The sequence below is a fragment of the Sycon ciliatum genome, chromosome 8 (genome assembly GCF_964019385.1).
Source record: "Sycon ciliatum chromosome 8, ocSycCili1.1, whole genome shotgun sequence".
Taxonomy (NCBI): domain Eukaryota; kingdom Metazoa; phylum Porifera; class Calcarea; order Leucosolenida; family Sycettidae; genus Sycon; species Sycon ciliatum.
In genome coordinates this window covers 14732797-14745168 of record NC_088650.1, presented here as the reverse complement: position 1 = coordinate 14745168, position 12372 = coordinate 14732797, and the positions used below count along the sequence as shown (strand labels likewise).

General features: G+C 46.9%; 1 protein-coding gene across 1 annotated transcript in view; it reads right to left on the bottom strand.

The window, feature by feature from the left end:
* Positions 1-12372, bottom strand: part of LOC135823780 (mucin-17-like) — a 59240-nt gene that overhangs the window by 15496 nt on the left and 31372 nt on the right. Inside the window, exons 38-48 of the mRNA XM_065336622.1 lie at positions 10037-11932; positions 9534-9688; positions 9118-9176; positions 8090-8337; positions 7258-7827; positions 6752-6906; positions 6345-6403; positions 5655-5902; positions 3322-3843; positions 2776-2798; positions 2111-2271 (exon numbers count right to left, since the gene is read on the bottom strand). Coding sequence (XP_065192694.1) covers positions 2111-2271; positions 2776-2798; positions 3322-3843; positions 5655-5902; positions 6345-6403; positions 6752-6906; positions 7258-7827; positions 8090-8337; positions 9118-9176; positions 9534-9688; positions 10037-11932 — 4096 coding nt within the window. The remainder of the gene's footprint in view (positions 1-2110; positions 2272-2775; positions 2799-3321; positions 3844-5654; positions 5903-6344; positions 6404-6751; positions 6907-7257; positions 7828-8089; positions 8338-9117; positions 9177-9533; positions 9689-10036; positions 11933-12372) is intronic.

The following is a 12372-nucleotide window of genomic DNA, read 5'->3' as shown; positions in this document are numbered from 1 at the left end:
CGTCGTGGAGGCTGGTTGGTGAGGAGCAGGTAGCCATCCCTTGTGGAATCAAACACATGGTTCCACAGTGTGGCTGATTCCGCAAGAGCCAGGTCCATACGAGGAACATTCGCTTTGTCTTTTGCCATCGAAGTAAGTCACTTTTCTTGTTCTCAGTGTTTTTTACGTTCAACGTTTCTGAGATTTTTGAATTATTCACTTTTCATTCTTTCATACTTTATTTCTTCATGTTCACTGCCTCACTTGCCTTCTGATCTGGAGAATGTGACGGAGGTGACTGTTGGTTACTGCCTGGTATAACGGTTGTCGTGCTGTTGCTGTATTTCCGTCCTGCTCGTGACGTTGTAGATCACAAACAATTTGAAATCACATGAATTGTACTTACCGTCGTGCGTGCGGTATTAGGAAACACTGTGCAGATTAGATCGTCGCAATGTATCTATATGTGTGTCTGGTCATCCTGTGCCACGCAAGAACTCCAACCAGACGCATTCGTCCTCGGCCCTGCTGATCGATTGTCCACTCGTCTTTCCTTGAAGAACGATCGATCAAAAAAAATCGAGCTCGAGGACTTTTTGCAAAAAACGGCTGAAAAAAGGAAGAAAAAAGGGTGCTCAGAATGAGATTCGAGTACACAACCATGGTCCCAGCAGTTTATGTGGATGTCGCTCATAGATCGCGATTTCGCGCAATGAGTACCGTATGTTTGTCTCGTACCAGGGTTCTAGCCAAAGGGGGTAAGGGGGGGGGGGGGTCAACCCCCTCCTAATCTGATGGTAGCGATGTCAGAGTGCCGTGCCACGTGACCTCCACGCTTGTCGCTGGATCCCCTAGCAACCAGCTGAAATGATGGCACAAAAGGTCAGTACGGCAGAATGCCAGTCGCGGCCAGAGCGTGCAGTACTTGGCACGCGGGATATTCAAATGTGACCTGAAGACGTCAGTGACAAGCTTGGTCGTGACTATTGCCACGAAAATAGAAGATGAACTTTCGTATCCGCGTTTGTGCGGGCGCGCTGCGCCTACGGAGCTGGGAGTATGGCCGCCGACAAGTTAACGTATGTTCAGTCGCCTTTTTCATCTCTTGCGCTGCCTGATACAGGTTTGATTTTAGTTCCATCGTGTTCCCCGTCGTCCAATTTAGTTTGCTGCCAAGTTTCACCGGCGTATCACGCCGCGCACCAGACTTGTAGTATTTTTCGCGACAGGTACTCCATTGCTGGATACACCGCCATCATGAGTGTTCGTCCAGCAAAGGGACCGGCGGTGAAGATGTTTTGTCGAGTCTTGGACTCAAGGAGGAGCAGCTATTGCAGGATAAGCCCCTGCCTAGCATGATCGGAAACGTTTCAAATGCATTGGTGTTAGAACTGATGAAGTTCAAAGCGGACCACCACCAGGATCATAATCGACTTGTCGAACTCTTCTTGTCTTGGAGAATGGTCAAATCACAACTCATACTTCGGCTACTCTTCAACAGTCTTCTTGAATTTCTCCAACAGTTTGCAGCAACAAAAAAAAAACAGTACAGCTACGGTATGTACATTTTGTACAGTGCGCAAGATTATTCATGAGCCGCGATCCCTGTTGTCAAGACCGATTTTGTGCCGTGGTGAGATCTGGTTTGTGTACAGTGCGGCATGGTGCTTTTCGACAATGGCGGCGCTTACCCCGCGCACTCTAAACTGGAATAAGTCCACTATATTTGCTCCGATTTGCTTCAAACTTTGCCAGTATACTCTACTTGTCTTCAGGAATTGGATGGTATTACAATATTTGCCCGATTCTCAAAACAGAAATTTACCCTGACATCGCTACTGATGGTGCACCCCTGTACTCTGATAGCGGACCACCCTACTCATCGTTCGATTATTTGTATTTTTTCACAAGACTTAGTTCACACAGTAAACATGCGGCCACAAATCAATCATTCCAGGTGCTCTGTGCGCCGGTACATTGCATTTGTCGTGACAAGGCAGTAGTGGAACATGGAAAAAATGGATGAACTGTTTGTTGCCCCTTGTTTCCCCATCCCCCTACAATTTATTTCTTGGCTAGAACCCTGCTTATGTTTGCCCAGCGTTCACAATCTCAAGCAGCAGTTGCTCACGTGTTTCCACTTTTCTGTTGCGAATCCACCGTCACCGAGCCCAGGTTCAGGCTGTCGGCGAGTTTCATAGTCAGCTCCGCACCGCTGAAGATCCCGTTCACTCCAGTGAGCGTCAGCACGACAAAGTCGTCAGCTACAGCATCAGTTGTTGGTACACTCGTCTGAAATCGGATTTGTGGACAAAGAGCACACGTAATCAAGAGCCATTGTCAGAATGATCTCTTAAAAGTAGCCGTCTCGCCAAGAGCTACCCTATCTTACTGGCAATGGTGCCATCGTGAGAATAAAAAATTCATAATTTTAACATTCACGCTATGCATTCTATGTGTATTCAGGCCACTTTTGCTGGACTCCAACAATTGGAAATGTGTACGGTGATTAGCTCCTCTCCTTCAGGGCCCTGGGCAGCGTGACTCTACTGCAATAGGACAACGACTGTGAAAATCATGCAGCTATTTCTTTTCTATGAACACAAGTTACAAGCAAGGCCGTTCTAGGCAGATCGAGGAGGAGTGCTCGATGCCCAAATGTGCAGAGCATGTAGTATACACACACGTGTATGCACACATGTTATGTGTCTCTCCAGTAACCGTTTTAGTGCTTAACAGACAGACACACAGACAAAGACAAAGAAACAGCTCCACTATGTACTGCACTGTTCTTACCACCGGGCTAGTTGTCGTCGATCCTGGTGAGAGCATCATCACATGCAAAAAGCAGGAGAAAAAAAACAGAGAATGAGGAACGTTCGGGGGTGAAATGATAACACCAAGTAGTCTTCAAATATTTGTAACACGGAAAAATGTGGGCACAAGTTATGCGATCGAGTCCACCAACTAAACCGGATTTTGAATGGTCGATCGCATAACTTGTTCCCACATTTTTCCATGTTACAAATTTTTCCTTGGCTCACCATCTGAGTTCTTAATCTTCAAATATTCAGTAGTTTTGGGAATTGAAAGAAAAGGAAAAAAATGCAAACAGTCTCGAACTATTTACTTTGAGAACAATGATTTGAAGTGTTCGTTTCAAATTTTCTTTAATAACGAGTACTTCACACGAACTTGCTGTGTGTGCTTTTCCCAACTGTATGAGCTTATGCATACATTCACTGATACAGCAGCTGTAGTAGTCTGTAAACTGATCCTGTTGCAGCCTAAACATGGCCTGTTTCCTGTAGCAAATAGCAGCACTGTTGTACATGTACTCACCGACTGTAGCCGGGACAGCTGTGGTGGATTGCACAGGCACAGTAGTAGTCTGTCGGGTCATCGTCGGTACTGTTGATGCTTGAGAGACAGCGGTCTGCTGTGTCGTCTGCAGTGGCGAGGTTTGCTGCTGTGCTGTCGTTGTTTGCGCCGATGTGGTCTGTTGCTGCTGCATGGTAGTTTGTGTTGACATTGGTGATTGAGCTGTTGAAGCTGGTGCTGATGACGGCATTGGAGCTTGGGTTGTGGCAGCCACTGTTGTTGGAGCCTGAGTGGTACCTGTCATAGTTGTCGGGGCAACAGTGGTCGAGGCAACAGTTGTCGAGGCAACAGTTGTTGAGGCAACAATCGTCGAGGCAATAGTTGTCGGGGCAACAGTTGTCGGAGCATTTGTTGTAGCCATCACAGTTGTTGCGGCAGCCGTTGGGGCAGCCGTTGTAGCTGCCATTGTTGTCGAGGCAGCTGTGGTGGTAGGAGCAGCAGTTGTGCCGACTACTGAAGTCGGGGGTGGTGCGGTCTGAGTGCCTGGAGGAAGTAGCAAAGCAGAGGAAAAGAAGGAGAGGGGGGGGGGTAGTCATGTCTCTAATAGATAACCAGTTCTTCTCAAAACGTCTACATGGTCAATACCGCAGCTGAAGACAACACCAAGAGCAGTATGGCAAGTTCTGACTAGCACACGGGGTACCCCAGCTTGCACAAAACATTCCTATGTGAAAGAAACACCAGTGTCTGCTCTAGGATTTCAAACCAACCGGGTACTGGTGTACCTGGCATGACTATTGCAACCGGGTCACTGCCGGGTACGTTCAAGTGTGGCTACTGTACATCGATCATCTGTCATCAGGGAGTCGCTAAAAATTTATTTTAGGACTCCCTCATTGTACACTGTATGAACGTACTGGGCGCTCTGTCGACGCGCATGCCTGCACTAGCTGCAGCCTGTCACAATCAGTGTGCACCCCTAGGAAGTATAACAAAAAGCACTCGGCATGACCCCAACCGGGTCGCAAGAGACACGGTCCGGTGTTCTTTTCCCAAACGGGTCCAAGTACCCCCCCCCCCCAACCGGGTCGCTGACCCTGCTGACCCGGCTCTGGGGCAGATACTGAACTCTACAGTATTGTTTTCATGCACTTATCGTACCAGTAGACCAGCGCACACTGGCATCAGTGTTCAACTCCGTAAGAAACATGCAGATTTTGACAAACAATGATCACAACTCGTCACAATAATTAAACTGAAGATTGATCAAGCAATAGAAAATGCAAGCCCTTAAAATAATGGACTCAGAAATAATACAAAACACCCAGGATGTGTGCGTGTGCGCGCGAGCGGGTTGGGGGTTGGGGGGGGGGGGGGGGTGTTCTAAAGGAGCAGTGTATCCTTAGTACCCTAAAATCAAATTTTCAGTTGTAGTCTTCGGGGTGCTGAGTTGAATGGTCTTGGTCGGAGGAAGCTGAGATCCTCCCTTCCTCCTTTATTCAAAATTGAACTCGCCACTTCCACCGAAACTGGGGGACTGCACCCTACTAGATGGGGATTTGTATGCAAAGTGTGACTAAAAGTGCCATTTCGTTCTTATAAAAGCACGGATGAACGCGATTGACCCATATGTTGTAGTCTTTTGGACGCTAAGTCGACTGGTTTTGGTCCGAGAAGGCTGCGATGCAGCGTTCGGCCCGTATTCCCAATCGAACACGGTTGAGTAAGCGATCACTCGCTCGTGTGTACACCAGTCACCTGGTCACCGTGCCTGCAGGTTGCAACTGTGCCACCAAGGTTCAACTCAAAGATTCAACTCAAGTGACGGGAACGTTCCCAAACAGGCTGTAAGTTGTAGCTTGCGGGCACGGTGACCAGGTGACTGGTGTACGCATGAGCGCGTGGCTGCTTACTCAACCGTATTCAATTGGGAATAAGGGCGGCATGCTGCATCACAGCCTTCTCGAACCAAACCCCGCAGTCGACTCAGCGTCCAAAAGACTAAAACATATGGGCCAATCGCGTTCATCTGTGCTTTTATAAGAACGAAATGGCGCTTTTAGTGACATTTTGCATACAAATCCCCATCTAGTAAGGCGCAGTCACCCCGTTTCGGTGGAAGTGGTGAGTTCGATTGGGAAAAAGGAGGAAGGGACGCCTCAACTTCCTCGGACCAAGACCATTCGACTCAGCACCCCGAAGACTACAACTGGTGAAAATTTGATTTTAGGGTATACTTACTTCCCCTATGGTATGGGGGGGGGGGGGGTGGCAGCAAAAAGGAGCATGACTTTCAGCACCTGTTGATGATGTCTGCAATTATTTTCAGCCGGAAAATCTCGACTCCCACTTACCACAATCAAGGGTAGTCTTTCCTGTACTGGCAACACGATACGTATGTTTGCGAATTGTGCCGCTTGTCACAGAGCCATACGCAAACAGCAGGTAGTGAGAGCCCTGTAGTGAAATGTCACTTGCGTCACTCGATGTGCACTGCCGGCTCACGTGAATGGTCGTCAGGCCTCCAGATGACCCACCATACACATTAGCGTTCTGACTTTGATCCGCGTCAAGCCCCGGCAGTGAATAACCGGTAGCATATCTGTGCCATAAATCAGTACAAAAAGATGGGAGAACCAAGGTTGAACAGATGAGATCATCTGATACATGCATATGACACATTTAGAGCAAGGTAGGAGTACTATGCCAGTCAAAAGTGAGCATTGAGGAGTGTTCCTTGTCGTAGTGAGGGTGGGTTGACCTCAAGACTGCAATGATGATCAACGAGACACGAGACACTACCTCAAGACAAGACAGCAATCTTGCAACATCGTCACACTGAGTTGAACCCGGTCGCGTGACCGACTTGTTTCAGCAACTCCATAGTCTGTAGGACCGCTTTTCTTTTGTACTGTGTATGTTGAATGTGCAAGAATCACCGCAGTAGACCAATACAATGTGTGGCAATCGATTATGATTTTCAGAGAAACATTGTTCTTTTTGTTGGCAAACAGCCTTCAAGTACAACGTGGTGATTGACATACCTGTCAGACACGATGACCTTTGTTCCATCCCAGTAGCCAATCTGAATGTCTGAATTTGCCTGGATGAAGAGGACGAGACAAAAACCCCAAAGAGAAGACAGTAACTACATCATACGCTTGAGCATCACAGAGTGGGATTGTATTGATTAGTCTTTGAGGACATGGTTGCTGCATGAGTATTAGTGGCTATGGCACACACATTTCTTCGCAGTAATAACACACTTCACCTCATGATTGCCAAGTGCATGCAACCACCAGAGTGCGCTGTGCTATCAAATAAGGACCGGACCAGTATGACCACACTGCATCCTCTCACTTCCTCTTGGAACCACCGCAGTGCTGGACTTTTCAACTACATGTACATAATATCATGCAAGAGCCAGATGTTGTTACTCATTGTTCTTTACCATGAATTGATCATTTGATACACCAAGTCCAAGCCATGTGTTGCTTGCTTGTCCTGTTGTCCATGTTATGTTGACAACACCCAGTCGAGAATCCACCACTCCAACGACTCGGTAGCTGCAGGATGTGCCTGTGCATTGTGCCGGTACTCGGAAATCTGCACATAGGGAACAGTAAAATGAGATCACCATGATATGCCACTGCGTAAATATATGTCTCGCCTGACAGCCACAGCATCAGTGTTTCCGTGTTTGCAACAGAGTTCCCGTGAACAAAAATTATAAAATGGTACCTTTCTTCTCTCCTAAGCATAATTGATTATGACAAGACCATAGCTGAGTAGTTAGAGCATACTTGCCCTGATTATAGTAAGACATATCATTTTCATTGGCCTTAAGAAGTGTGCAACCACACCCTAAGCCAATGACAATGATGCATTAGTTTAAAGCAGGTTTATGAGCTGGGTACATTTTCAATGAACTCCATAATATTATGCTACTATCCTCACCGAATACAGGCCGAGGAGTGGGTGTCGTCACAGGCGGTGAACTGGTCATTGCTTGAGTTGTTGGTGCCTGTGTTGTTGCTGGTTGGGTGGTTGCTGGTTGGGTTGTTGCTGGTTGTGTTGTTGCTGGTTGAGTTGTTGCTGGTTGAGTTGTCGGTGGTTGAGTTGTTGCTGGTTGAGTTGTTGCTGGTTGAGTTGTTGCTGGTTGAGTTGTTGCTGGTTGAGTTGTTGCTGGTTGAGTTGTTGCTGGTTGAGTTGTTGCTGGTTGAGTTGTTGCTGGTTGAGTTGTTGCTGGTTGTGTTGTTGCTGGTTGAGTTGTTGCTGGTTGGGTTGTTGTCGGGGCACCAGTTGTCGGGGCACCAGTTGTCGGGGTACCAGTTGTGGGAGCACCAGTTGTCAGGGCAATAGTTGTCGGGGCAACAGTTGTCGGGGCACCAGTTGTCGGAACATTTGTTGTAGCCATTGTAGTTGTCGGGGCAACCGTTGTAGCTGCCATTGTTGTCGAGGCAGCTGTGGTGGTAGGAGCAGCAGTTGTGCCGACTGCTGAAGTCGGGGGTGGTGCGGTCTGAGTGCCTGGAGAAAGTAGCAAAGCAGAGGAAAAGAAGGAGAGGGGGGGGGGTAGTCATGTCTCTAATACATTACCAACTCACCTCAAAACTTCTACAGGGAATAAATGCAATAGAAAAGGCATGGACTTAAATAATACAAACCCCCAGGATGTGTTCCGTTTTAGGGTATGGTATACGGGGCGGCAGCAAAAGGGCACGACTTTCAGCATGTGTCGAGGATTTCCGCAAATATTCTTTCCTCCTGCAAAATCTCTACACTCACTTACCACAGTCAATCGTAGTCTTTCCTGTACTAGGAAAGCGATACGCATGTTGGTGAATTGTGCCGCTTATCACAGAGCCATATGCGAACAGCAGGTAGTGAGAGCCTTGTAGTGAAATGTCACTTGCGTCACTTGATGTGCACTGCCGGCTCACGTGAATGGTCGTCAGTCCTCCAGATGATCCACCATACACATTGGTGTTCTGACTTTGATCCGCGTCAAGCCCCGGCAGTGAATAACCGGTAGCATATCTGCGCCGCAAATTGGTGCAAAGAGATGGGAGAACCAAGGATGAACAGAGGAGTTCAGCTGATACTGTAACACTTTTAGAGCACTGTATGGCTAGCACGTTAGTCAAAGGTGAGCTATGAGGAGTGCTTCTTGTCGCGATGAGGGTGGATTGCCTCAAGACAGAAATGATGATCAACGAGGCGTGAGAGATTACCTCAAGACAATACAGAGAGATTACCTCAAGACAATACAGAGAGATTACCTCAAGACAATACAGAGAGATTACCTCAAGACAATACAGAGAGATTACCTCAAGACAATACAGAGAGATTACCTCAAGACAATACAGAGAGATTACCTCAAGACAATACAGAGAGATTACCTCAAGACAATACAGAGAGATTACCTCAAGACAATACAGAGAGATTACCTCAAGACAATACAGAGAGATTACCTCAAGACAATACAGAGAGATTACCTCAAGACAATACAGAGAGATTACCTCAAGACAATACAGAGAGATTACCTCAAGACAATACAGAGAGATTACCTCAAGACAAGACAGCAATTTTGCAACATTGTAACAGTAGAAACATGGTGGAGGGACCGATTTGTTTTTCAGCAACGGTATAGTCTGTACGGCCGCTTCTCTCTGGTGCTGTGTATTTTGAATGTGCAAGGATCACTCCAGTTGCGGAGACTACTTGCATCTGAAGACCGCGATAGATCAATGCCATGCATGAAAGTTGGCTCTATTTGTTGGCAAACAGCCCACAATTTAAACGTAGCGATTGACATACCTGTCAGACACAATGACCTTGGTTCCATCCCAGTAGCCAATCTGAATGTCTGAATTTGCCTGGATGAAGAAGACGAGACAAAAAGAAAGGGAAGACTTTCAGAACCCACCATACGTTATTATGTTTAAGCATCACGGAGTAGGATTGTATTGATCAGTCTTTGAGGCACGTGGTTACTCCATGAGTTTGTTGGTGATGGCACACACATTGCTTCGAAGAAATAACACACTTCACCTGAAGATTTCCAAGTGCATGCAATCACCAGAGTGGTAATGTGCTATCTGCTAACAGTTAATGACCTGACCAGTATGACCACACTGCATCCCCTCACTTCCTCTTGGAGCCACCACAGTGCTAGACATCTCAACTACATAATCTTATGCAAGAGCCATATGTTGTTACTCATTCTTCTTTACCATGAATTGATCATTTGATACACCAAGTCCAAGCCATGTGTTGCTTGCTTGTCCTGTTGTCCATGTTATGTTGACTACACCCAGTCGAGAATCCACCACTCCAACGACTCGGTAGCTGCAGGATGTGCCTGTGCATTGTGCTGGAACTCGGAAATCTGCACATAGGGAACAGTAAAATGAGATCACCATGATATGCCACTGCTTAAATATATGTCTCGCCTGACAGCCACAGCATCAGTGTTTCCGTGTTTGCAACAGAGTTCCCGTGAACAAAAATTATAAAATGGTACCTTTCTTCTCTCCTAAGCATAATTGATTATGACAAGACCATAGCTGAGTAGTTAGAGCATACTTGCCCTGATTATAGTAAGACATATCATTTTCATTGGCTTACAGAAGTGTGCAACCACACCCTAATCCAATGACAATGATGCAGCAGTTTAAAGCAGGGTTATGAGCAGGGTACATTTCCAATGAACTCTTCAATGTACGACTATCCTCACCGAATACAGGCCGAGGAGTGGGTGTCGTCACAGGCGGTGAACTGGTCATTGCTTGAGTTGTTTGTGCCTGTGTTGTTGCTGGTTGGGTGGTTGCTGGTTGAGTTGTTGCTGGTTGAGTTGTCGCTGGTTGAGTTGTTGGTGGTTGAGTTGTTGGTGGTTGAGTTGTTGGTGGTTGGGTGGTTGGTGCCTGTGCTGTTGCTGGTTGGGTGGTTGGTGGTTGTGTTGTTGTCTGTAGAGTTGTTGCTGGTTGAGTTGTTGCTGGTTGGGTTGTTGCTGGTTGAGTTGTTGCTGGTTGAGTTGTTGCTGGTTGAGTTGTTGCTGGTTGAGTTGTTGGTGGTTGGGTTGTTGCTGGTTGGGTTGTAGCTGGTTGAGTTGTTGCTGGTCGAGTTGTTGCTGGTTGAGATGTTGCTGGTTGGGTTGTTGTTTCTGGTTGAGTTGTTGCTGGTTGAGTTGTTGCTGGTTGAGTTGTTGCTGGTTGAGTTGTTGCTGGTGGAGTTGTTGCTGGTTGAGTTGTTGCTGGTTGAGTTGTTGCTGGTTGAGTTGTTGGTGGTTGAGTTGTTGCTGGTTGGGTTGTTGCTGGTTGAGTTGTTGCTGGTTGAGTTGTTGCTGGTTGAGTTGTTGCTGGTTGGGTTGTTGCTGGTTGAGTTGTTCCTGGTTGAGTTGTTGCTGGTTGAGTTGTTGCTGGTTGAGTTGTTGGTGGTTGGGTTGTTGCTGGTTGAGTTGTTGGTGGTTGAGTTGTTGGTGGTTGGGTTGTAGCTGGTTGAGTTGTTGCTGGTTGAGATGTTGCTGGTTGAGATGTTGCTGGTTGTGTTGTTGTTGCTGGTTGAGTTGTTGCTGGTTGAGTTGTTGCTGGTTGAGTTGTTGCTGGTTGGGTTGTTGCTGGTTGAGTTGTTGCTGGTTGAGTTGTTGCTGGTTGAGTTGTTGCTGGTTGGGTTGTTGCTGGTTGAGTTGTTCCTGGTTGAGTTGTTGCTGGTTGAGTTGTTGGTGGTTGGGTTGTTGCTGGTTGAGTTGTTGGTGGTTGAGTTGTTGCTGGTTGAGTTGTTGGTGGTTGGGTTGTTGGTGGTTGGGTTGTTGCTGGTTGAGTTGTTGCTGGTTGGGTTGTTGCTGGCTGAGGTGTTGGTGGTTGGGTTGTTGGTGGTTGGGTTGTTGGTGGTTGAGTTGTTGCTGGTTGAGTTGTTGGTGGTTGGGTTGTTGCTGGTTGAGTTGTTGCTGGTTGAGTTGTTGCTGGTTGAGTTGTTGCTGGTTGGGTTGTTGCTGGTTGAGTTGTTGCTGGTTGAGTTGTTGCTGGTTGGGTTGTTGCTGGTTGAGTTGTTGCTGGTTGGGTTGTTGCTGGTTGAGTTGTTGCTGGTTGGGTTGTTGCTGGTTGAGTTGTTGCTTGCTGAGTTGTTGCTGGTTGAGTTGTTGCTTGTTGAGTTGTTGCTGGTTGAGTTGTCGCTGGTTGAGTTGTTGCTGGTTGGGTTGTTGCTGCTTGAGTTGTTGCTGGTTGAGTTGTCGGTGGTTGAGTTGTTGCTGGTTGAGTTGTCGGTGGTTGTGTTGTTGCTTGTAGAATTGTTGCTGGTTGAGTTGTTGCTGTTTGAGTTGTTGCTGGTTGGGTTGTTGCTGATTGTGTTGTTGCTGGTTGAGTTGTTGCTGGTTGGGTGGTTCCTGGTGTTGTTGTTGGTGGTTGAGTTGTGAGTGGTTGAGTTGTAGGCGGTTGTGTTGTTGGTGGTTGTGTTGTTGGTGGTGGTTGTGTTGTGGATGGTTGAGTTGTTGGTGGCTGTGTTGTTGCTGGTTGTGTTGTTGGTGGTTGGGTAGTTTGGGCTTGGGTACTGACGGAAGGTTGTGAAGTTTGAGGAGGGATTGCTGTGGATGGTTGGGCGGGTTGACGGGTTGTTGATGATTGGGTGGGCGGTATAACTGCATGAAAACAACAAACCGTAGATGAATTTAATTTGTATTGGAGTGTCATGTTAAAAAGAGATTTCATGAATGCACACTATAATACACTCTATATGTGTTGACATCATATCCATATACAGGCAATTAGCCATCCCTCCTTGGCTCTTGGCTACTCCGTCCCAGCTAGATCCGTTACCATTGATATTGCCTTCACAGTTTGGGCACTTTCAACTCGGCAATATGGAATTTTCAGAATAGTGATGCACTTACTCGGAGGTGATTTGAAAGGGTTCTTGTGTTGCAAAAGGCATGGCCTGATTTTTGTGTACCGAAGTTCATGTTTAGCCTGCACCCCAACGATTTAAAAAAAGAATTCTAGACTTTTTTCAATTCTCTTTCGTCATGCTACATTATTTCACCAGTGTCATGAGTTCGTTTGGAAAGAGATATGTAGTGCT